This window comes from Armigeres subalbatus, chromosome 3, assembly GCF_024139115.2.
Source record: "Armigeres subalbatus isolate Guangzhou_Male chromosome 3, GZ_Asu_2, whole genome shotgun sequence".
NCBI lineage: Eukaryota > Metazoa > Arthropoda > Insecta > Diptera > Culicidae > Armigeres > Armigeres subalbatus.
Genome location: NC_085141.1, coordinates 129,686,590 through 129,708,898, shown reverse-complemented (window position 1 = coordinate 129,708,898; position 22,309 = coordinate 129,686,590). Strand labels below are relative to the sequence as shown.

At 40.6% G+C, this 22,309-nt stretch overlaps 2 protein-coding genes, 1 long non-coding RNA gene and 1 pseudogene across 4 annotated transcripts; 1 reads left to right on the top strand and 3 right to left on the bottom strand.

Annotated features, from left to right (window-relative positions):
- The first annotated feature begins 2,471 nt into the window (after positions 1–2,471).
- LOC134226549 (DNA repair protein XRCC1) lies at positions 2,472–5,303 on the top strand. The gene is made up of 4 exons (XM_062707395.1): positions 2,472–2,716; positions 2,839–4,283; positions 4,443–5,006; positions 5,069–5,303. The coding sequence occupies exons 1-4, from the start codon at positions 2,666–2,668 to the stop codon at positions 5,223–5,225; spliced, it is 2,217 nt and encodes a 738-aa protein (XP_062563379.1). The 5' UTR covers positions 2,472–2,665; the 3' UTR covers positions 5,226–5,303.
- Positions 5,247–6,437, bottom strand: LOC134226550 (26S proteasome non-ATPase regulatory subunit 8). The gene is made up of 3 exons (XM_062707396.1): positions 6,168–6,437; positions 5,925–6,100; positions 5,247–5,858 (listed from the first exon to the last, which is right to left on the bottom strand). Exons 1-3 carry the CDS (start codon positions 6,264–6,266, stop codon positions 5,345–5,347), a joined length of 789 nt encoding a protein of 262 aa, XP_062563380.1. The 5' UTR covers positions 6,267–6,437; the 3' UTR covers positions 5,247–5,344.
- Positions 6,438–9,137: 2,700 nt separating this feature from the next.
- On the bottom strand, positions 9,138–12,139 carry LOC134221983 (uncharacterized; annotated as a pseudogene).
- A 536-nt stretch (positions 12,140–12,675) lies between these two features.
- LOC134219317 (uncharacterized) lies at positions 12,676–21,512 on the bottom strand. 2 transcript variants are annotated; one of them, XR_009981538.1, is made up of 5 exons: positions 21,210–21,512; positions 20,799–21,144; positions 19,061–19,258; positions 18,799–18,987; positions 12,676–13,382 (listed from the first exon to the last, which is right to left on the bottom strand). It is a non-coding gene; the product is annotated as an uncharacterized LOC134219317 (long non-coding RNA). The 2 variants fall into 2 exon arrangements; XR_009981539.1 differs by lacking the exons at positions 20,799–21,144; positions 21,210–21,512 and adding an exon at positions 19,695–20,079.
- Positions 21,513–22,309: the final 797 nt, after the last annotated feature.

Sequence of the window (22,309 nt, the reverse complement as noted above, 5' to 3'; positions counted from 1 at the left end):
TACAGTTCGGAACTTTTTCCGTATCATACATCAATCAGATTTTAATTACATTTTGTCTAGAATTTATTATAAGCATTTTAAAATGATCTCCCTATGCTGTGCTGTAGGATCTGTCAAAGTTAACACCGTCGTGTGTCTTCTTCTTATTTTTACTTGGATTCGTCTATAAGTTGTGAGACATGGACCTAAGATGAAATTATAGTACACATAATAATAATAATAATAATAATAATAAATACTATCAAAAGTTGCCAAAATAATTCAAAGTATTGTTTGATAATAAGATAATAAGAATTATAAATAAAATGGATGAAACAAATATTTTCGTTGAACGTATCTGCTCATTCTCCTACAGAGACAAACGAAAAATTTCCATTACAAAAAACTACTGCGAAGTGCAGTTGAATTTACCGCACAATTATTATTTTAAATGCAACAAATTGTTATTTTTTTAACCTTTTAATTCAGTTTAAACAACCATGTTTCATGGTAATTTTGACATTTGTTTGTACATTTGTTGCCATGGTAAAATCCACTACATATTATGTTTGAAATGAACGCGGTATGTAGTCTGCACAAATCAATTGGTACTGTGCATTTAAATTGAACTATCAATATGGTAATTTTTACCACAATGCTGTTTTGAGTGTACACTGAAAACAATTTACACGCTCATGCTACTGTTTTCACACGTGAATTTTCACTACTTGAAAAGCATACCAATGTAACGTGTAAATCCAGTTCCATACGTCAAAAACTGAAACGTCCAATGTTATAGAATTCGATGAAGAAACGAAATGAAAAACACGTTAAATTTCTATGGAATGCTTTTCCCCGGAATATCAGATGCATAACGTGTACTTTTTATCGCTTATCAAAAGTAAATAACAAATCGATGATACTAATAAAACACTTGCAAGCTGCCGAATTAAACAACATAATTATTTATTTACAAAGAAAAAATATTTGTTTCCACATCCTTATTCTCTATTTTTTCTCTGATACATAGTTCATTTGATTCCGGCAAGCTAATTCCGGTTTATTACTGGATGTTAGCATATTGAGGTCTTTCAAATTGCACCATTCAGGAGTTGGCAAATTATAATGTATTCATCGTCTTAGCGCAAAAAATGTCCGATTATGAAGCTTTGATAAATCTGTAAATTGAATTATGGCATACAATAAACTTTAGATAAAACTAGATAAAATTCATATCAAAACTTACTTCACATGTATATTTGCAATTGAAGCTTGGTAAAATAACAACTATGAAAAATAACTATTGAAAAAACTTCGTGATTTAACGATATACTGATTCTGAACAGACACTTTTTGTCGGCGTCATATTGTTTATATTCACCACAATTCATGCTATATAAAATGATGTTCAAAACACGTTATAATGACTGGTATTTTCCAGTGGTATCAATTCATGTTCATTTGTTGTGACTTTAACGTGAATCGCTATCGGAAGTCTCGGTTGATAATACACGTTCGATTCACATGAAAATGAACATTGGACAAACGTGTAACATATTTTCAGTGTAGGCAAGTATAAACGCGCTGCTACACTATAAAAAAATACACGAGAGGACCGTGTGTTCTACACATGAATTTGCGCATGTTGTCAATACAAATCAATATCACGTGTAAAACACATGACATTGCTCATTCAAAACTGAGCTTTTTTTTATATAAACAAACCACACGGTATTAACGTGTAAAGCAAATCGAATTCGGTTGCTCGACTTGTCATAGTCGCTTGTTTGATATGATATCTAAGAATAATTGTGTTGATTTTCATTTGAATTGTGAGTGAATTTCGTGTTTTCTTTCACATTTTAATAATGATAATGATTGCATATCCGTCCCATCCGTCCGGATTCCGATTTCCGTCATCGAATCGAAATCCATTTCAAGAAACAATACATCAAGCTCTATCTGGAATAAGGGCGAATGTCGCAAGAGAGGATTCTCTTCGTCAACTTCCCCTCTTTTAAATAAAAGTGACAAGCAGCTGATTTCTTTGTGGTTTATCACCTCAGAACGATAGAAAACAATGCGAACTTGCATTTTGAGGTGAGATAAACTGCCAATGAGAATAGATAGAAGGTGAGGAAGAAGACCGAATGCAAGTGTATTAGTCGATGATGAAAAATGTAAACAGCAAATGGTGACGTACATATTTGCACGGCTGCTTATGGGAGCTCGTTCGTATGTAGTAGTGAAAGCTTTTTCGCCATACACGAAAGGCACGCACACAAATTATGGATTTCCATACCTTAGTATCTATTTTCATTGATAAACTGCAAAGAAATCCTCTGCTTGTCACTTTTATTCAAATGAGGGGAAGTCGACGAAGAGAATTCTCTCTTGCGACATTCGCCCTTTTACCAGATAGAGCTTGACATTTCGTTTTGTTTACTTTTGTTACATACGTCCTTATGGAAAATTATGCTTGAATTACTGATTTTTTCAGCAGGCTTCAAAATATTGCTGATTTTATAAAATTGGTGTGTGTTGTGTTTTGCGGATGTCGTGTTATTTCGTGACTAAAATTTGTTCCAGTTTCCTGAATCTCCGATAAGTTCCATCAATTTACACAGACCTTCTAAGTTCTTGATTAAAATTATTACTGAATGGTTCTTCCCTAACGCTTTGTGGAATGCCGAACGTCGTGTTTAAATCCGTGGAAAGTTTCAGCAGCGAAGATCCGGTAGGCTATACAATCATCAATAATTATTATTATTATCTTTATTACCGAGATTTTCAGCCCGTGGCTGGTTCATCTCGTTCAAATCAAGCGATACGCTAATCGATTATTCAAATTCCTTTTAGAACTTTCCCGCTTCTAATTTACTGGCCAAGGAAGCGCGTAAATGGAAGTGTCGCGAAGCGGGGGAAAAGAGCGCTTTGGTGGTTTTGCGGTTGGAAAAGCCTCTGACCATCAGTGGAGTCGATATAGGAAACGAACACTCGGCCTTTGTAGAAGTGCTGGTGGCTCGAAGTGGGCCATCTAATCCCGAATTCAAAGAGATCCTTTTGACGTCCTCGTTCATGTCACCGATAGAAAGCCGAAACTCGACCAGCACCAATCGAGTGAGATGTTTTACCCAGGCTGAACTGATCGAATCGGTGGCTCGGTGTCAATGGGATCTGGTTAAAATAATTTGTACCCAGCCGTTTAATAGTCGCGTTCAGTACGGGATTTCATTCGTGACTTTGCATTGTCCTAAGGCGCAAAACAAGCACGAGTTGGAAAAGAAATCGCTTGTTCCAGATAAATTTAAGAAACAGATTCAGGAAGAAGCTGAGAAGCACGAGGCGCCGAAAGCTGTAAAGTTGGGGAGGTTTATAATACGGGAGGAATCTCCTGACTCAGATGAGGCGAATAATTCATCGGCCCTTTTTGCGCGATGGAAGGAATCTCGAGGCGGAACAGCTGCGACTGTGAATGCCAAAGTTTCAAGCAACTCGACGAATGTGGTGTCAACAGCAGCGGCAATTCGTAATGCGTCTACACCAGCTGCAGTCAAAAACAAACAATTAACACCGGTGGTCAATAGAAAACCCGTTGCGATAACACCCAAGGTAAAACCGCGCTTGTTCGACGACGATGATGAAGAAGAAGAAATTACCAAGCCGCTGAATCGGAACCGCGAGTCACTGCTTTATGACAAGGATGATGACAAACCCAATGAAAAATTAGAAAAGAAAATGGCTGAAGATCGGGCTCGGATACAACGGGAAAAAGTTAAATCCGACAAGGAGAAGCGCGATCATTTATTGGCGGAAAAGAAATCCAAGGGCCATGACAAGTCTGTCACGAAGTTTAAAGACTTTTTATTCGAAGATCCGCCGGGAACTGCGAGTGGTGATAGTCCAAAGAAGATCAGCTCTTCTCAAGAAAAGCGGCATCGTTCGAGGTCGCCGCCAACCGCAGAAAAAACAAAGCATCATAAACGACGAGATTCGGGACGGGATTCGAGAGAGGAACATCGTGAGCGGGAAAGGAAGCCTTCCGAGCAAGAAACTAAAAAACGTCCCTCGGAGTCGCCGAGGGACAATAGCAACAAAAAACAGAAGCATCAACTGTCGGGTGATGAATATGAAAATCGGAAGGGTAAGCCACCGACCTACAAGCATTTCAACAAGTTGCTGGAAAACGTGGTACTCGTTATCAGTGGAATACAAAATCCCGACCGGGCAAATCTGAGAACTCAGGCGCTTGCAATGGGGGCGAAATACAAGTCCGATTGGGACTCCAGCTGCACGCATCTCATGTATGTATTAATTTTTATCTTTTCCGACAATGTTATTAGTTTGAAATTATCAACCAACGATGCCTATTTGCATGTTGGATGTCTAAGCCTTCTAAAATCTAGTCAATGCCTCATTTGTCATTAGTTACTTATAATATCCAACGGCTTGAATATTTTCAGTTGCGCCTTCAAAAACACCCCCAAGTACAATCAGGTGCATGGCAAAGGTAAAATAGTGAAGAAAGGATGGATTGAGCGGTGTCACGCACTTCGGAAGCGTCTGTCATGGCGCAAATTTGCTCTGGATTCCAATGAAGCTGAGCAATCAGACTCAGAGGGCGAAATCATTGACATCTCCAAGAAACCAAGCGACCTCTCGTCGTTCGGTGAGAAGGCAGAAGTGCATAGCAGTAGGGTTAAGGAATCAAAGCGCGAAACGGACGAAGAAGCCCTGTCTCATTATGATTTGGACGACGTGGTGTTGGTGGAAGACCGAAAACCGGACACGGTTGAAATATCCGGATCGGACACTGAAGAGGAGATTGAACGAGTCAAAGAGATGCACAAGAAGGAATCCGGGAATGCGAATGGAGTGTACGATAAGAGTACCGAGGACGAGGGTGCGAGTACCACGAACAAGGGTGCACCGTTGGACTTCTTCAAAGGACAAACGTTTTTCATCGATTCTGATATTGGGGCCGTGGACATTATCAAATTGGAACGATATGTGACTTTGTATAAAGGGTGATAATTTTAATACTGTTTTACGATAGTGAAATTAACAAAGAATAACATTAATTTTGCAGAACTATTACCAAGACTGCGAATGAAGCTGATTACGTCGTAACACGTAATCAAAAACCAATGGGAGACGGCTTCAAAGGTCAACTAATTAAACCACTTTGGGTGTACGAATGCCACGACATGGAATGCCTTATCCCAATTCAACGATATCAACCATAAAACAGAATAATGACCTCTACATTCGTTACTCATGTCTCTATTTATTAAATTATCTGTTCTTTTATACCAATAGAAAAATCAGTGAACCTTACGCACCTAATGGAGGAAAGAAATCCTGCTCAAACGATCATCTCAAGCTCACGCGCGTAGAAAATGGCCTGTTCGGCCAGCTCCTGCGACGGCATCGGATCTTTTGGTTTGACCAACTCACTAACGAAGTGGTAGAACCCGTCCGATCCGAGCTTCCAGCCTTTCTTCTCACCGAATTCCTTCACCTCTTCCTTGGTTTTGAGATTCAACCGTTTGGCTGCCTCCTGGAGGGAAACCCGCTCGTACGAGCTTTCCAGACAGGCACCGATTTCATCCCGCACCGTCTGCAGCAGAATATCGGTAAAGAAGTTGTACCGCTCCGACGGGGCATTGCCCTTCGCTTGGAAGATTTTGTTGTAGCGTCCCTCCATCAGATACTGCTCCAAGGCCAGCGGGTGACGGATGTACTCGTTGGATTGGATAATATCGGCCGGAAGCAGCTCCAGCTCCGTGTGAAACTCGGCTACACGATTCTGCGACAGCAGGAAAAGTAAGTTCATTCCCAGCACTTGGTTTTTGTTTTTGGATTCGCCCAGCTGGTTTCTGAAATGGCGATTTTATTATTATGTTGAAATGAGAAATTCAAAATTAACGTTGGTTATTACGTACTTGTAATCGTAGTAGTAGCATTTAAGCTGTGAAATATATCTCTCGAAGGCAGGAATGTTCTTTGTGGCCACACTGTACTCGACGGCAATTTCGAGGACATCCCGTGCAATTACCAGCTCCTGTTGCGTGGCGGAACTGTTTCCAGTGGGCAGATAGGACAGTTCAACCAGGGCAACCTGAGGTGCGAAAAATTGCCATTCAATAAAATATGCAGCAGATATACTCCAATTTATTTCAACCAACCTTCAGCTTGTCCAGCAACGAACCGCACAGCTTCATGTTGACGGGAGCTTTGGTCCACTCGGTGCGCAACTGCTTGTACAAGGCGACGACGTTATCCATCTTCGAGTGGTGCTGCTTCGTATGAGATCTACAGACGCTGGTCACGGCACTGGAGGCGGGTCTTCGGAATAAACTGCAAAAATCGAGATGGATTTACGATTTTAGAAAGAAAACGATAAACACAATGCGATCGTCCAGCAAGCTGCACAAAATTGAAGTGTCATGACACAAATGACGAGCCGCTTGAAATGAACAAAATTCTGACAAATCCGTCATCATTAAGTCATCGTGATGACGAGTTGCCGACCTCGTCAATCATCGAATAGGTGCCGGTGCAAATAAATGCACACTGATGGGTTGTTCGATTAAATTAGTCCCAAAAAACTTTGTAATAAAGATAAAATAATGTTTGATAAATGGTACCTACCTGTTCAAATTGAAATGGAGCATTTTCAAAATTTTTATGTCCATATTTTTAACAAGAAGTATGAAAGCAATGAAAATTTAGCGAACTGTCAAATTTACCACAGATTGTTAACAAAGTTTCCCAGCCTACTATACACTGTGCTGATACTGCATCTAAATATTATCTGCAACGCACATATATTTTTGCAATCAAAATCAGGCTTGTAAAATGTCATCTGCATGTCATTTGACTAATTTGCTCATAACTTTCTTTAGAAGCAAAATTTCTTCCATAATTTTGAATGTACTCATAACGCTTGAGTAGGGTTATATTTTTTATAAGGGTACATTGCTCTAAGTATAACATCAAAGGCTGGAGAGTGAAAACTCTCCAAAATGTCACGTGTCATTTGACATAATGTCATTTGAATGACATTTTGCCTCCCACGCCCCAGATTACATATTTACAGCAAAGTCTCGTTAGACAAAGTTGTAGGCCCATTTAACCGCTATAAGTTCGTCATACAACATGAATTGATAGCTACCTTCTGAAACAAGTTCTGGGAAAATTATACAAACGAATGCAAATGACATTTTACAACACTGATCAAAATGCATTTCGAATATTATTTATCTAACCCCTCCAATGTGTTTTATGTGCGCCTGTTAATAATAAATATTTGGCTATAGCTTATAAAAACAAATAGGAAACATTTTTGATACTGGAACAGAAAAATTAAATTAAAAATCCTCCTGTTCCAGGATAAGGGGAGAGGGTAATCGAAATGTCAAACCCTAGTCAGATGTCAAAGAAATACAGGGACGGATACACTTTTAAACCCACAGAGCCGCCATTACCGTGCGCGAAAAGCTGGATACATAAAAGTCTTCTCCATTCAGCTCGGTCCATGACTGCACTTCGCCAACCACGCAGTCTGTGTGGAGTCCGCAAATCGTCCTCCACCTGATCGATCCACCTTGCCCGCTGTGCACCTCGCCTTCTTGTTCCCGTCAGGTCGTCAACGTAGTTGGTCAACTCCAGGGCCTATGTTGTTTTTCAGCCGGCCGATCTCCTCCTGGATTTCCTGGATATTCGAAGCCGGAAGTCGCAGGTCCTGCGCGCGTGCTCTTAGGTTCATTAGGGTCGATGCCCACGTAGCGTTTTTTCAAGCTGCGTCCACACAAGGTACCCAGCATCAAATGTAGTCGTGCACACGTTTACGTGTTTTTTTGACGTAAACTACGTCTAAGGGGAAGACTCAGATACAGGGTGTAAAACCGAAATTTCCAAATTCGAGACCGTCACGAAATTAGGATAGATTTCAAACGCTAATAGCGTCTTTATCTTTCGATGGATTTTCGACATTTGCTTATCAATCGATTCAGAAACTCTCCAGCAATTTGCCAATTATATCGATACTATTGATTATTGCTTTTTGCATTGAAACTTTTCGTTTCGTCACTGAAACCATTGACACTTGTCTTCAGCGACTGCTTCCGCGATAGAGCATTTGCACATTTTATTCACTCATACATCTATATTGCTGTCAAAATGTGCATTTGACAATTAAATTTTCAGCTAAAAGCTCTATTTTTTGACACCGATGCACTCACACAACCAATCGACATCAGTTGTCAAAAAATCAGGAGTACCAACTTGACCACTATCTCCTATAGATAGTAGAATCTATAGATGAGCGAAAGCATGGCTGAGTCGATTTTTTTGCCCGTGCGCACGCGCATATGACGTCACAGCCCTTAACGTTTCCATTGAAATTGTGACGTCATGCTCGTTTGGAGACACGTTTGACAGTTCGTTTGGAGACAGTGGATTTATCTTCGCTCATCTATATATTCCACTATCTATACTATCTCCTTGTCGCCGAGTCTGGCGCTGAGTGCTCGGCGCGGAAACCCAAAGGTGGGAATAAAATTTTGGGGCTTATGCGCAATATCAACGTTAAACTATTGAAAATGTTGTTTCTTTCCAAACTGGGTGAAAAATTCAATTCCGTTCATAAATCAACAACACGGACATCAGATTGCAGTAAGGTACGGGCCTTTTGATCCACTGCTTCGTTTTCCCTGTGTATAAAAAGGCTCGTGTTTCGCGTGCGCGCGTCATTTTCATTCTGGATGTCACGGCAAGCGGACCAGGGCGTCCAGAAGCGGTCCCAGTGACAACGGCTGTCTCAGGGGATGAAGTTTTTTCGGTCGGTGGTGGTGGCGGTCGTGGAAGCAGCAGCACATCATTTTCATCCGTGTCCCATCTTCGGCGGATCTGGCAAACGACGGCGTTCGTTGAGCCGAATCATCGGATGGCGGTCACGCTGCCCAGTAACTGCTGATAAGGCACATAAGCAGGAACTAATAACCGGGACGTGATTGTCCCGAAGAACCGATTAAAAATTCATGCAACCCAGAAGAGCTGACGAGACCAGCACCGCCAGAGGCGCTAGTGTAGTTTACTCACATTATGGTTAAATGTATTTTGAAGTGTTTCGGAAAGTGTAGACTTTTTTTGACAGACGTTTTATTTATTTACGTTTTATCTGAGAAGCAAAACGCAAAAAGTTTTGTGGTTCCGCTCGGAAGCAATCTGCGAGTCCATTGAGAAATGTTCCGGCATGTGGTTCGCCTTGGAGGACATCGTCCTATCGGAGCGGTTGTAAGGCTGAACCACCGGCAGGCCAAGCGGTGTGATCCATTCGACGTTCCTTGCGCATACGGTGAAGATGAGCCTTGCACAATCGGTAAACCAATCTTGAATTTCTCTACCCGACGTGAACATTTCGCTCAAGGCATTGAAGGTTTTCACCGTTAAGTAGCTGGAAGCGGACCAAACCCATTCTTTGGGAAAATCTTCGATGTATTCCAACTGGCGGGCGGTTTGTTTCCGAGAACCGAAGCGCGTCACGCCGTACACAGTGGTCATGACAGTTTTTTTTTTATAACTCCGTTGTATGCGACCTTCAAGGATCTGTGCAACTTTCACGACATTCTCAGAATCTTTGGCACGATTTTCTTCTACTAAGGCAGCTACCGCACTGTATACATCCTGCCTGGGGTACATGAGAAGGGGCGAGATTAACGCTCTTTGCTCTAACCGTAGCGTGGGGCCCTCCTTAGCCGTGTGGTAAGACGCGCGGCTACAAAGCAAGACCATGCTGAGGGTGGCTGGGTTCGATTCCCGGTGCCGGTGTAGGCAATTTTCGGATTGGAAATTGTCTCGATTTCCCTGGGCATAAAGTATCATCGTGTTAGCCTCGTGATATACGAATGCAAAAATGGTTAATTACTGTGGAAGTGCTTAATGAACACTAAGCTGCGAGGCGGCTCTGTCCCAGTGTGGGGATGTAATGCCAATAAGAAGCTCCAACCGTATCTCGACCCAACGCTGCATAGTGCTGTAGACCATTGCACGAACCATCTTGATGGATAGGGAAGCCACTCATGAATTTTGCTGGATCAGGGCATCGAAGCACCTTTGCAACTTCTATGAAGCATCCCAAAGTTTGCCACGGTTCGTCAGATGTATTTCCCCACATTCGACCGGTCAAGGGTCGATCAGCAGAATCTAAAATATCGTCCATTATTTCGTCTGCGTACTTCAAACGATCCTCAACTGACACTCGCTTCTTCAATCCGGTTAGGTTGATGCAATGCAACTTCAACCATTTAAAGTTTAAATGGTTTAAAGCCATCTTGACCCAAGGGCTTCTTTTGGTGAAAGATCATCAAACTGCGAGCCAGATCGTGTCCCAAATGGTTCAAATGGGGTGGAATCGGGTATACTCTTCCACGAAAATCTATGTTTTGCGGAAGCCAAAATACTTTGTCCCGGAAATGGTTGGCCAATGATAGCCGGTACAGTGCATCGCACCACAAGCTGTACATGTCTCCTTGCTTCCGCCGATGCGTCATCTTTTGGCGCATCATTTTAAAACGATCGTAGCCGGTCATTTCATTTCGCGGTATGGTTTCAACAATTCCAGGAAGCGCACTCGGTGGCTCCGGAATATCGAGTTTAGCATTGCCTCCATTGTTGAACACCTCCAGAATTATATTCAAAACTTCCTCGTGGATTTTTCAAGGAATAGCAGCTAGTTAATTGAGTGCATCGAGCGTAGGGTACATATCTTGGGGATTTGCCTGGTTGATGCGTTCGGACTGTTGATGGGCTTGTTGAGGTAGCCGCAGCTCTGGACCACGACGCTAACTGGATATCCAAACTGAGTCCATCGTTCCTATTATCATGGACAAGTCTTTGCCACAGTTGTCTCGAGTTATCGCTACTGTTTTCTTCCGACAACACATCGCAATACAAACTGTAGATTTCACACGTCTTGTCCTACACTCCGCTTTTTCGTTTTTGCTCCACGTTATATCGAGACTCAACCTTGTAGCCAAGTTCTTTTTGCAGTTGCGATTGGACATAACTGAATGTATCTGATCCCTCGAGCAACATCTGGGCTTCATCCAAGATAATTTCGGTGAACTGTGCCACGCTCAGAACCTTGAGGTACGAAAACAGGTTGATGGCACGGTTAGATTTTGATTCTGTTACTGCTTTCAATGTGTTAAGATCCCGTTGGAATGTCAAAGTGATTTGTTTAGCCCAAACTTTCCAAAGCTCTTCAAGTTCTTTGCGCTAGAATTGAAAAACAAGTGTTTTAGTAATTGTTGGTTGGTAAAATAACCAATTTTAATGGTAAGGGAGCTTTGCTAAATTCTTCCAGTTGGTCCAGCGTAAATCCTGCCTTCGGTTCCATTATTTCAGAACCAGCTACTTTAACATCTCCTCCACTGATGTGCCTTTCGTTGGGAGGCCTGACATTCTCGTTGAGTGAGTTCAATAGGTGATTGTCATACAGCAACGGTGGAGCAGTATAGTTAGGTTTGTACTCCGGCTTCAACTCACAGAACAAATTCAGCACAGTTTCCCGCTAATCGCGCACAAATTTGCTTTGGTTCAACACAGCGTCCATTGTGAATCCTTTGGCCTCCGCATCCTTGAGATACGTTATCGAATCTGCCTTCACGTCATCAGTGGTTTCCAATCTACCAAGACACTCGACAATGGCAGCATATGTTTGAGGCGTTGGTTCAATATTATCCTCTTTCAGAATCATCAAAATATGTTTTATTTTTAAAACATTGCCATTCTCAGCGTAACCATGTAACAGAAGGTTATATATTCCAATATCTGAAACATTGCGTTTTCGTTTATGCCTGTAATTGAGCACGGTTGCGTAGGCACGATTGATCATCCCATTGGCGAGACAAATGTCCAAATAGGCAGACAATGTTACGTGGAAGCTTTTGTCTCGAGCCAACAGTTCCATTTCTGGATTCTTGTAATACTTTGATGAGAATTTTTTTTCTTTGTTCTGAGATTGTTTGCCTTTCTTTGATTTTCGTTTTGGTTTTTGAGCGCTGGACAGTTCAAGCATCTCTTCTTCGATTAAAGTCTCGTTAGCGTCTAAAAATTCTTCCTCTACCATATCCTCTGCAACGGCAGCATCTCTTCTTATTCTTCTTCTTCATTGGCATTACATCCCCACACTGGGACATTGCCGCCTCGCAGCTTAGTGTTCATTAAGCATTTCCACAGTTATTAACTGCGAGGTTTCTAAGCCAGGATACCATTTCTGCATTCGTATATCATGAGGCTAACACGATGATACTTTTATGCCCAGGGTAGTCGAGACAATTTCCAATCCGAAAATTGCCTAGACCGGCACCGGGAATCTTGCTTTGTAGCCGCGCATCTTACCGCACGGCTAAGGAGGGCCCCTCGGAGGTAATCATCTCGGCAGCATCTCGGAGGTAATAAATCAACAGTTGTTCAGTCAGCAGTCGTTTTTACTTATTCGTCGCCCGGAGAATCACCGTTAAAAAACATCACAACGTAGGGTCGTCCCACCCTGGAATAGTATATAATGTAAAACAGTAAAGGAAATTTGTGAATTGAATTTTTATGGTGATTTTCTTTCAGGAAGTTAATTGTTTCATTTTATTGTAAATAAATATATATTTATAAAAACAATTTAATAAACCGAAGTTAATTAATTAAATTTTCTTTAGATCGCGTAGTAACGCTTGACGGTTTTGCTACATCAACGGTCTTCTTTTCACACAGAGAGGGGTATATTCGTGGCAGCATTATATGTTTCATTCAACCTAATGCCGGAGTGGCCTCTGCAGTATATAACAGTCGTATCCATTCACCGGTCCATGGCTGTACCACAGAGAACAGACATAGATGCTCGAACAAAATTTCGTTAAAAACCTGTGTAAAGATTTAAATCGCACCTCAGCGCCGCCAACGCAGGCTGCCCGACATAAAAACTCAATCTCAATCTAAGTGATGGCGTTGGCATACACTACATAAACAATGTAGTGCTGCCACCTAGGAGCGAGCCTAGGCTCGATTCGGAATGAACACTAGCGCCAGAAAGTAAAATACGGCAAATTTTAACCATATTTATCAGCACACTAGCACCACGCAACGGGGGCATAACAACATACTTCAAAACGACCAGTACAAACTTTTACACAAGCACGCGAATGAAGATGAACGTCTGTTCTCTGTGGCTGTACGTCGCTAGCCAATCAGTCTACAAAGGGTCCGGAAATCATCTACCACCTGATCAATCCACCTTGTAAAATCCTCGAGGTTATACCTTTTGTTGACTTCAGTGAAACGGACGCTTCACGGAAACGGACACGCCTGTTAAGTCAGTAGATTTTGGTTTGACGTTCGGTGTCCTATAAGAGAAAAAAATTGAATTAAATCCTTCTAACATTCAGAATAGAATGCTTCTGAGATTACGAAGGGATGCCTTCTGGAACTCCGAAGAGAATCTTTCTGGAATCGTAAAGAAAATTCTTCTCAGATTCCAAACCGAATTCTTCTGTCATTCGGAACGCAATCCTTGTGGGATTCCGAAGAGAAACCTAATTACAATGAAATTGATCTGAGATTCCGAACGGAATCCTGCGATTCCAAAAAGAATCCTTCTGAAATTCCAAAGCGAATCATTGTGAAATTCCAAAGGGAATTCTACGGCATTTTCAAGAAAATTCTTCTAGGATTCCAAAGAAAATAATTTTAGGATTTCGAAGAATTTTTATTGAAATTCCTAACGGAATCGTTCCGAATTTTTGAAAGGAAGAGTCCTTCTTGGATTCTGATGTTTTTTTTTCTGATATTTAGAACGGATTCCTTCTGGGGTTCCAAAGAGAATCCATCTAAGATTCCGAAGGAAATCCTTCTGGTATTCCGAAGGGAATCCTTCTGGGATTCAAAGGAATCTGTTTGGAATTCAGAAGATTTTTTTTCTATGATTCCAATGGAAATCGCTCTGGAACGCCGAGGAAATTTTTTGTCAGAGTCCGAATGGAATCTTTATGGGATTCCGAAGGTATCCAGTTTTCCGCGAGCGGTGATGGCCGCCAGCTTGCTTACGGTTCAGTCTCTGATTTGACGTGTCTGGAGGTCAACTGCACCCACCGCTCCGAGGATTCTGACCAATGTTGCATATAAGAAGGTGCTGATTCAGTGAATTCAAGCCTTCTTATATACACCATTGATCAAAATGCTCGAATGGTGGGTGCAGTTGACCTCCAGAAACGTCAAATCAGAGACAAACCCGCAGGCAAGCTGGCGGCCATTGCCGCTCGCGGAAAACTGGATTGCTTCTGCGATTCCCAAGGTAAACCTTCTGGGATTCCGAAGGAAATCGTTTTTGGATTCCTCTGAAAAATATTCTTAGATTCCGAAAGGAATACATCACAGATTTCAAAGAGAATCCATCTGGAGTTAAAAACAGAATTCATCTGTGATTCTTTTTGGAATTCTAAAAGGAATCCTTCTGGTATTCCGAAGAGATCCTTCTTGAGTTTCGATAAACATTCTTCTGAGGTTCCGAACGGAATCCTTCTGCGATTCAAATGAGAATTTTTCTTACTTACGTATACTGTGATCTCAAAGGAATGCATAAGGGAATTGTTCTTAGATTCCAAAAGGAATCCATTGAGATTCCAAAGAAAATCCTTCTGGGATTGCAAATGGAATCCGTCAGTGTTTTCTTCTGAGATGGTAAAGGGAATCTTTCTGGAATCGTAAAGAAAATTCTTCTCAGATTCCAAACCTAATCCTTCTGTCATTCGGAACGCAATCCTTGTGGGATTCCGAAGACAAACCATCAAAGATTTCGAAGGGATTCTTTCTTGGATTACAATGAAATTGATCTGAAATTCCAAACAGAATCCTTCTAGGATTCCAAAGAAAATCCCGCTGGGACTCCAGAAGGAATCCATCTGGAATTTTGAAAAGAATCCATGTAGCCAGGCATGTAGCTATTCCAAAGAAAATCCTTTAAAAGAGGGATTTCAAGGGGAATCCTTTATGGATTGTAGAGGGAATCCTTTAGGGATTCCAGAAGGAAACCTTTAGGGATTCCAGAAGGAAACCTTTAGGGATTCCAGAGGGAATCCTTTAGGGATTCTAAAGGTAATCCTTTAGGGATTCCAATGATAATCCTTTAAGGAATCCTTTAGGGATTTCAAGGGAAAATCTATTAGGGATTCCATTCCACTAAAAAGCTCAAAATAATTTTCTTAACCCTTAGGGATTCCAGTGGGAATCCTTTAGGGATTCCTGTGGGAATCCTTTAGGGATTTCAGTGGAAATCCTTTAGGGATTTCAGTGGAAATCCTTTAGGGATTTCAGTGGAAATCCTTTAGGGATTCCAGGGCAAATCTATTAGGGATTGCATAGGGGAATCCTTTAGCGATTCCTTGAGGAATCCTTTTATGAATCCATGAAAAATCCTTTGTTGATTCCATGGGGAATCCTTCAGAGTTTTCATGGGGTATATTTTAGGGATGCAAATTAGAATGGATGTCATGGGGAATCCTTAAAGAATTTCATGTAGAATCCTTAAGATTCCATGAGAAATCCTTTAGGGATTTCAAGGGAAATTCTTTAGGGCTTCCATGGGGAATCTTTAATGAATGTTAACGATTCCATGTGGATTTCTTTAGGAATTCCATGGGAAAACATTTAGAGACTCCATGGAAAATCCTTTAGTTAATCAATAGAGACTGCTTCAAAAGGATTCCTCATAATACCCCTAGGTACTCCCCAAGAAATCTCTAAGGGATTCTCTACGAAATCCCTAAAGAATTTCGCATGGAATACCAAAAGGAATTCCCATAGAATTCCAAAAGTATTCTTTATGAAATCGCTAAAAGATCCCCATGGAATCCTTGAAGCGAGTTCTCAAGGATTTTCCATGGAACTCCTAAAGCATTCCTCATGGAATCCTCGAAGGATTGCTAATCGAATCCCTAAAGCAATCTGAATCCCTAGTAGATTCCTCATCTAATGGATTACAAATGGGATCCCTAAAAGATCGCTAAAAGAAAAAATCCCTGAAATATTCCTTAAGGAATCCCAAAAGAGTCTCCAAGGAATCCCTGAAGGATTTTCAATTGAATCCCCAAAGGATTTCCCGTAGAATACCTGAAGTATTTCTAATGAATCGCTGAAGGAGTCCACATAGAATCGCTAAAACATGTCCATGGAATCCCTTAAAGAATTGCATAGAATATAGAATCCCTAAAGGATTCCCCATGGAATCCGTAAACAATTCCTTATGAAATCCCTAAAAGATTTTCATGGAATCCCCAAAAAAAATCCCATTAGGATCCCTAAAGGTTTCTTCGTAAAATCCGTTAAGGATTTCCTAAGGAATCCGTAAAGAATTCTTCATGGAATCCCTAAAAGGCTTCCTCGTGGAATCCCTAAAAGATCTTTCACGAAATCCCTAAGGGAATCGTAATGGAATCCCTAAAGGATTTCCCATGGAATCCCTGAAGCGAGCTCTCAAGGTTTTCTAATGGAATCCCTAAAGCATTCTCCATTGAAAGTATTCCTAATGGAATCCCTGAAGGAGTCCACATGGAATCCCTAAAATATTTCCATGGAATCCCTAAAAGAATTCCCTGTGGAATACTTAAACGATTTTTATGTAATATCTAAAATATTACCATGGAATCCCTTAAAATTTTTTATTAGGATCACTAAAGGTTTCTCTGTGTAATCTCTTAAGGGTTCCCTATGGAATCCCTAAAAAAATCTTAATGGAATCCTAATGGAATCCCTAATAGAATCCCCAAGGAATCCCTAAAGGAATCCCCATGGCATCTCTAAAGGATTCTCCATGTAACTCGTAAAAGATTTCTCAAAATATTCCTAAAGGATTCCCCATGGAACATCTAAAGGTTTTCTCATTTAAGAATATTAAAGAATTTTCCATCGAATCGCGAGCGAGTCTTCAAGGATTGTCATGGAATCCCTAAATGATTCCTCATAGAATCCCCAAATGATTCCTCATAGAATCCCTAAATGATTCTTCATGGAATCCTTGAAGCACAGAGAAACAGACGTCTCACTGAAATCGTCTCACAAAATGCAATCGAAATCATCGTCACGGAATCATTATCGCCCAATTCTAAATTCACTGTGTTTGAACAAGCAGCAATCAGATGGCGGTCACAAACACAAACGAAATCGATGAAGACGCCATCAGTAGCTGGATAGACCACACAAAATGAATCCACCGTGTGAATGTATTAAGTGAGACTTAAGTTAAGAATTCTGTTTACTCTGTGCCTGAAGTATTCCTCAAGGAATCCCCAAATGAGTCTCCAAGGAATCCCTAATGAATTTTCCATGAAATCCCTAACGGATTTCCAGTAGAATATCTGAAGAATTCCTAATGGAATCGCTGAACAAGTCCACATGGAATCTCTAAAATACTTCCATGGAATCCCTCAAAGATTCCCCATGGAATCTGTAAACAATTCTTTATCTTATGGATTCCCTAAAAGATTCCCAAATCCTATTCCTAAACGTTTCTTTGTAAAATCCCTTACACGGTTAGATCACTTTACCCATCAATGGGAACTCTGTTATTGTTGATATTATTCCCACCATGAAAAATTCACCCATTTTCTCACAAAAGTGCCTTTTCCCATTTTAATGGGTAGAGGCACTTTTACAAGAAAATGGGTAAATTTTTCACGGTGGGAATAATATCAACAATAACAGAGTACCCATTAATGGGTAAAGTGATCTAACTCGATAAGTGATTTCTATGGAATCCTTAAAGAATTCTTCATGAAATCCCTAAATGATTCCTCATAGAATCCTTACAAGAATCCCCATGAAATACCTAAAGGAATCTCTAAAGGATTCCTCATAATATCTCTAAAGAATTCCTCACGGAATCCATTACTGATTATCCAGGAAATCTTCAAAGAATTCCTCATAGTTCGCCTTAAAAATCCTACTGAGATTCCTGAAGGATTCTCCACAAAATCTGTAAAGAATTCTCCATGAAATTTCTTAAAGGTCCCGGAAAGGGTTCGGAATTCTAAAAGGATTCTGTTCGTATTGCCTAAAGTATTAGGTTCGGAGCCCCGAATGGATTCGGTTCGAGATACGGTTCGGATTCCCAGAAGCATTCCAGAAACATTCCATTTGCAATCCCAACAATTTTTTATCGGAAAAGCAGAAGGATTTCCAGAACTATTTTCTTTGCAATTCCAAAAAGATTTGGTTTGTAATCCTAGAAAAAAATCGTGCAAGATCGTATTCATTCAAAATACCAGAAGAATTCCGTTCAAAACCCCAGAAAACCATTAAAAAAAGTCCAATCATTCCGTTCTGAATATGATCCGAATATTAACATAATTTATCGCATTCAAAGGATTTCATACGATATCTCAGAAAGATTCTCTTCACAATCAGACTGATTCACTCTACAGAATCGCAGAACGATTCTATTCAAATTTCTAGAAGGGTTCCGTTCAAACTTCTAAAAACATTTTCTTTTGAATGTTATTGTAAACCCAGAACTATTACGTTCGAAATTCCGGGACACCTTCTGTAATCCCAGAGGGATGCCGTTTCGAAATCATTCAAATGTTTGTAAAATCATAGACATCTGATTTAAAAGATGTCGTTTGGTATCCCAGGAGGAAATTAAAAAAAAAACATAAGAAATTCCATTCGATACCTAGGAAAGATTCTGTTTAGAACACTAGAAATATTTCGTTTAGAATCGAATATGTTTAAAAAATCATTCAAAGATCTAGCTAAGTTCTGACTTACGTTACATCCGGTACATCCTCTAGGAATTTCAAGACATCAATGCAACCGATCCTTTTCAATTGTGATTGCTTTAACCGGCTCATTCATCCCGGTATATTGCTCGGTAGAACATGTCGTGACTGTATTCAGGAAACCCATTCAGATTTTTCAATAGTTGTTTCAAAGTTACCGTGCATGTTGTTGTTGACTCTGAATAGAAATATGGGATAAAAATTAAACTCTTTCAAAATTTTCTATATATGTATATGTATATAAAACTTACCAGAATAGATTATTACAAACTTTTATCAGCATTAAAAGTTGTAACTCGACGAAAATGGTGTTTGATTTGAGGGGAATGGAAAGGTGAGATGCGCAGCAGGAAAAGTGAACGACCAGGAACACGACTTACAGTTCCTTTGTAGTTGGCATCGTAGTTATGAACCATTCGAAATGAAGACACTGTAGAGGCCACTATAGTCTGAAGAAGTGAATAAAAATAAATATAACTATTTAAAATTAAATAGGGTAAAAGGATCAATAGTAGATCTTCTAGTAGCGGTATTTTGCACTTTATGTCTTAGGCGAGGAAATTTCCAACATATTAAATGGATTGATGAATGACCATCATCATTATCATAAAAATATCTAGGGGTAATGAGGGCTTTGGCAGGTTTTGTTATATTATTGTCAGGGGTTTTTTTTATGACTGGTTTTTTTATGCTCAAATTTGGCCCGAACATTCTTTGCATATCAAAGAATATTGTGGCCAAATTTCATAAAAATCGGTCGACAAAAAACCCCCTGCCAATAATAGAACAAAACCTGCCAAAGCCGTCTGTTCCCCTAATAAAAAGTTTTACAAATACACGACGTTATTCTTCGAAATTGACATTTGAAAATCTGATTGAACTCACCCTGGGGGTCTATAATAGTTAATTGCTTTCCTATAATTGACTTTAAATTTGATTTCCATATTCCGTTTCGGGTTCGCTCTACTCACTAGAGAAATCGATGCAACGTGACGCTGCGCCCGGCAAACAAATTTTGGTCGTTCTTCGGAATCGCGGAGCAAATGATTGGCATGTCGTTCGACTGACCTACAGTAAACAAATTTTAAACCCAACACAACCGGATCAGTGCGGGATCACTCAACTAGCTTTCGCAATATCGACCCTCAGCTTCGGCAGCGTTGCACAGGACTATTTCTTCGCCGAAATCCGTCTCGAAAAGACGGTCTTGTTTGTCAACACATAGTATTGCTTGTACCGCTGGCAGTTTCGAACTAGCGTGGCAACGATCACTTCCTTCTTCTTCTTCTTCTTCTTCTTCTTCTGATTGGCATTACATCCCCACACTGGGACAGAGCCGCCTCGCAGCTTAGTGTTCATTAAGCACTTCCACAGTTATTAACTTCGAGGTTTCTAAGCCAGGTTACCATTTTTGCATTAGTATATCATGAGGCTAGCACGATGATACTTTTATGCCCAGGGAAGTCGAGACAATTTCCAATCCGAAAATTGCCTAGACCGGCACCGGGAATCGAACCCAGCCACCCTCAGCATGGTCTTGCTTTGTAGCCGCGCTTCTTACCGCACGGCTAAGGAGGGCCGATCACTTCCGGTAGCATGTAAATGGCTGCAATTCATCGAAGCCTGTCCAAGGGTTAGCACCGGACTTGATCTCTCGTTGTTTAGTTTCTCGACCAGCGGAAACGTAAACAAACCGGTTTCAAGTTCGGTTTTACCCGAGTCAGCGTCATTGCTGCTTTAGTTTTGCGTCGGATTTGAATTGGCACTTTTGTATCCCGTAAGGATTTCCTTCGTTGCATGCTGTCCCATGGCCTGCAACGACTGCAAACTAAGTTGGGCACAGCAGGTGAATGACGTGGTGAAGAAGGTGTATAACACTCTGAGGACATTCATGCGATTTGTCTCTGTGCTCTCAAAACAAACAAAACGAAGGCTAGTGCAAGCCGTAATAGTGCCATTCTTCACCTGCTGCTATGTAATGTATACTACCCGGGTCTGTCTGCTGCGCTCAAAGAGCACCTCCATCGTTGCTTTAAGTCAGCTATCCGTTTCATCCACCGCCTTCGTCATCGAGACACGACTGCAGCATAACGGAAAGAAATTCTTGGGCACGATATACCGCCCAACTATACCGATTCCAGATTAGTGGCTTTATGAAAACGGCTATCGACGGAACGCTACCCGGATACGATCACAGCTGGAATGCATAAGAGGTGTCAACATCTCTCGACATAGTACATCTAGCAGGAAAAGTGTGCTAGTGTATGGACCATCGTGTTGGAATAAGCTGCCAACGGTGATGCGGGAAAGTCGGACATACGCCGTGAGGAGATGGCTGTAAATCAAGTGATCCAGATATATACAATTTATTTTTCCATCCTATTTTTTTGTTAATCCTACCTGTAAATTTCCAACACTTTTTCCTTGACCTGATGCACATTGTAAATAAACAGATTTTCGTAGATACTCAATAAAATTACAAACGCAAACCAAAATAATTTAATTATTGAAAACCGGAAAAGAAAAACAAAACTTTTGACAAACGTCGAGAAAAACAAAAACAAATTCATTTGTCAGTTATGCACGGTGAAAAGGATATGCTCAAAAGTTGACAGATTATAGCGTGTGACTTAGTGTCTTTTCAACTGTATACCTAGAACTCTACACACCGATGGAGACTTCAAGCGCAACACGCAAAAAATCCGAGTGTCTCGTCCCGGTTATTAGTTCCTGACATAAGTGGCAATTAATCGGTTCTTTTCAGGACCATCATTATATTTGGGAGGAAGGTTAAGTTGAAATAATTTTCCTAAAGTTAGGAACTGGAAAATTCTTCGGTGAAATTTTCTAGCGTAATTCGGAGTTGTATGATTTTAGTGATTGAGAATGTTGATATTAGACGAACTTTCTTCATAGAACAAAGCATAATTGTTTTGGCATCGGTAGCGGAATCATAGCATTAGTGCCGGTCCGAGCATAGGCTGTCATCGGAAGATTGCTACAGCAATTTATTCACTAATGTGGCGTTTGCAACGATTTTGATGTTGTCGGCACAACATGAAATTTTCCCGCGAGACTCTATTTTTTTATTTTTCCTGTTGATGATTGAAAAAGAAATCGGTTCCGAGATGAACTTTATTCAAAGCGCAACGCTAACGTCGGTAGTTGAATCCCAAGTAAGTATCGGAAGGAGACCATGCAAACAATTGATTCGCATTATGACTGAAGAAAATTGTATGGCGTCAGTACTGATGTTTGCTACAGATTTTTTGACGTAAACTTCGTCTAAGGGGAAGACTCAGATACAGGGTTTAAAACGGAAATTTCCAAATTCGAGACTGTCACAAAAATTAGGATAGATTTCAAACGCTAATAGCGTCTTTATCTTTCGATGGATTTTCGACATTTGCTTATCAATCGATTCGGAAACCCTTCAGCAATTTGCCAATTCTATTGATACTATAGATTATCATTAATGCTTAATTTTTTTTCTTACAACA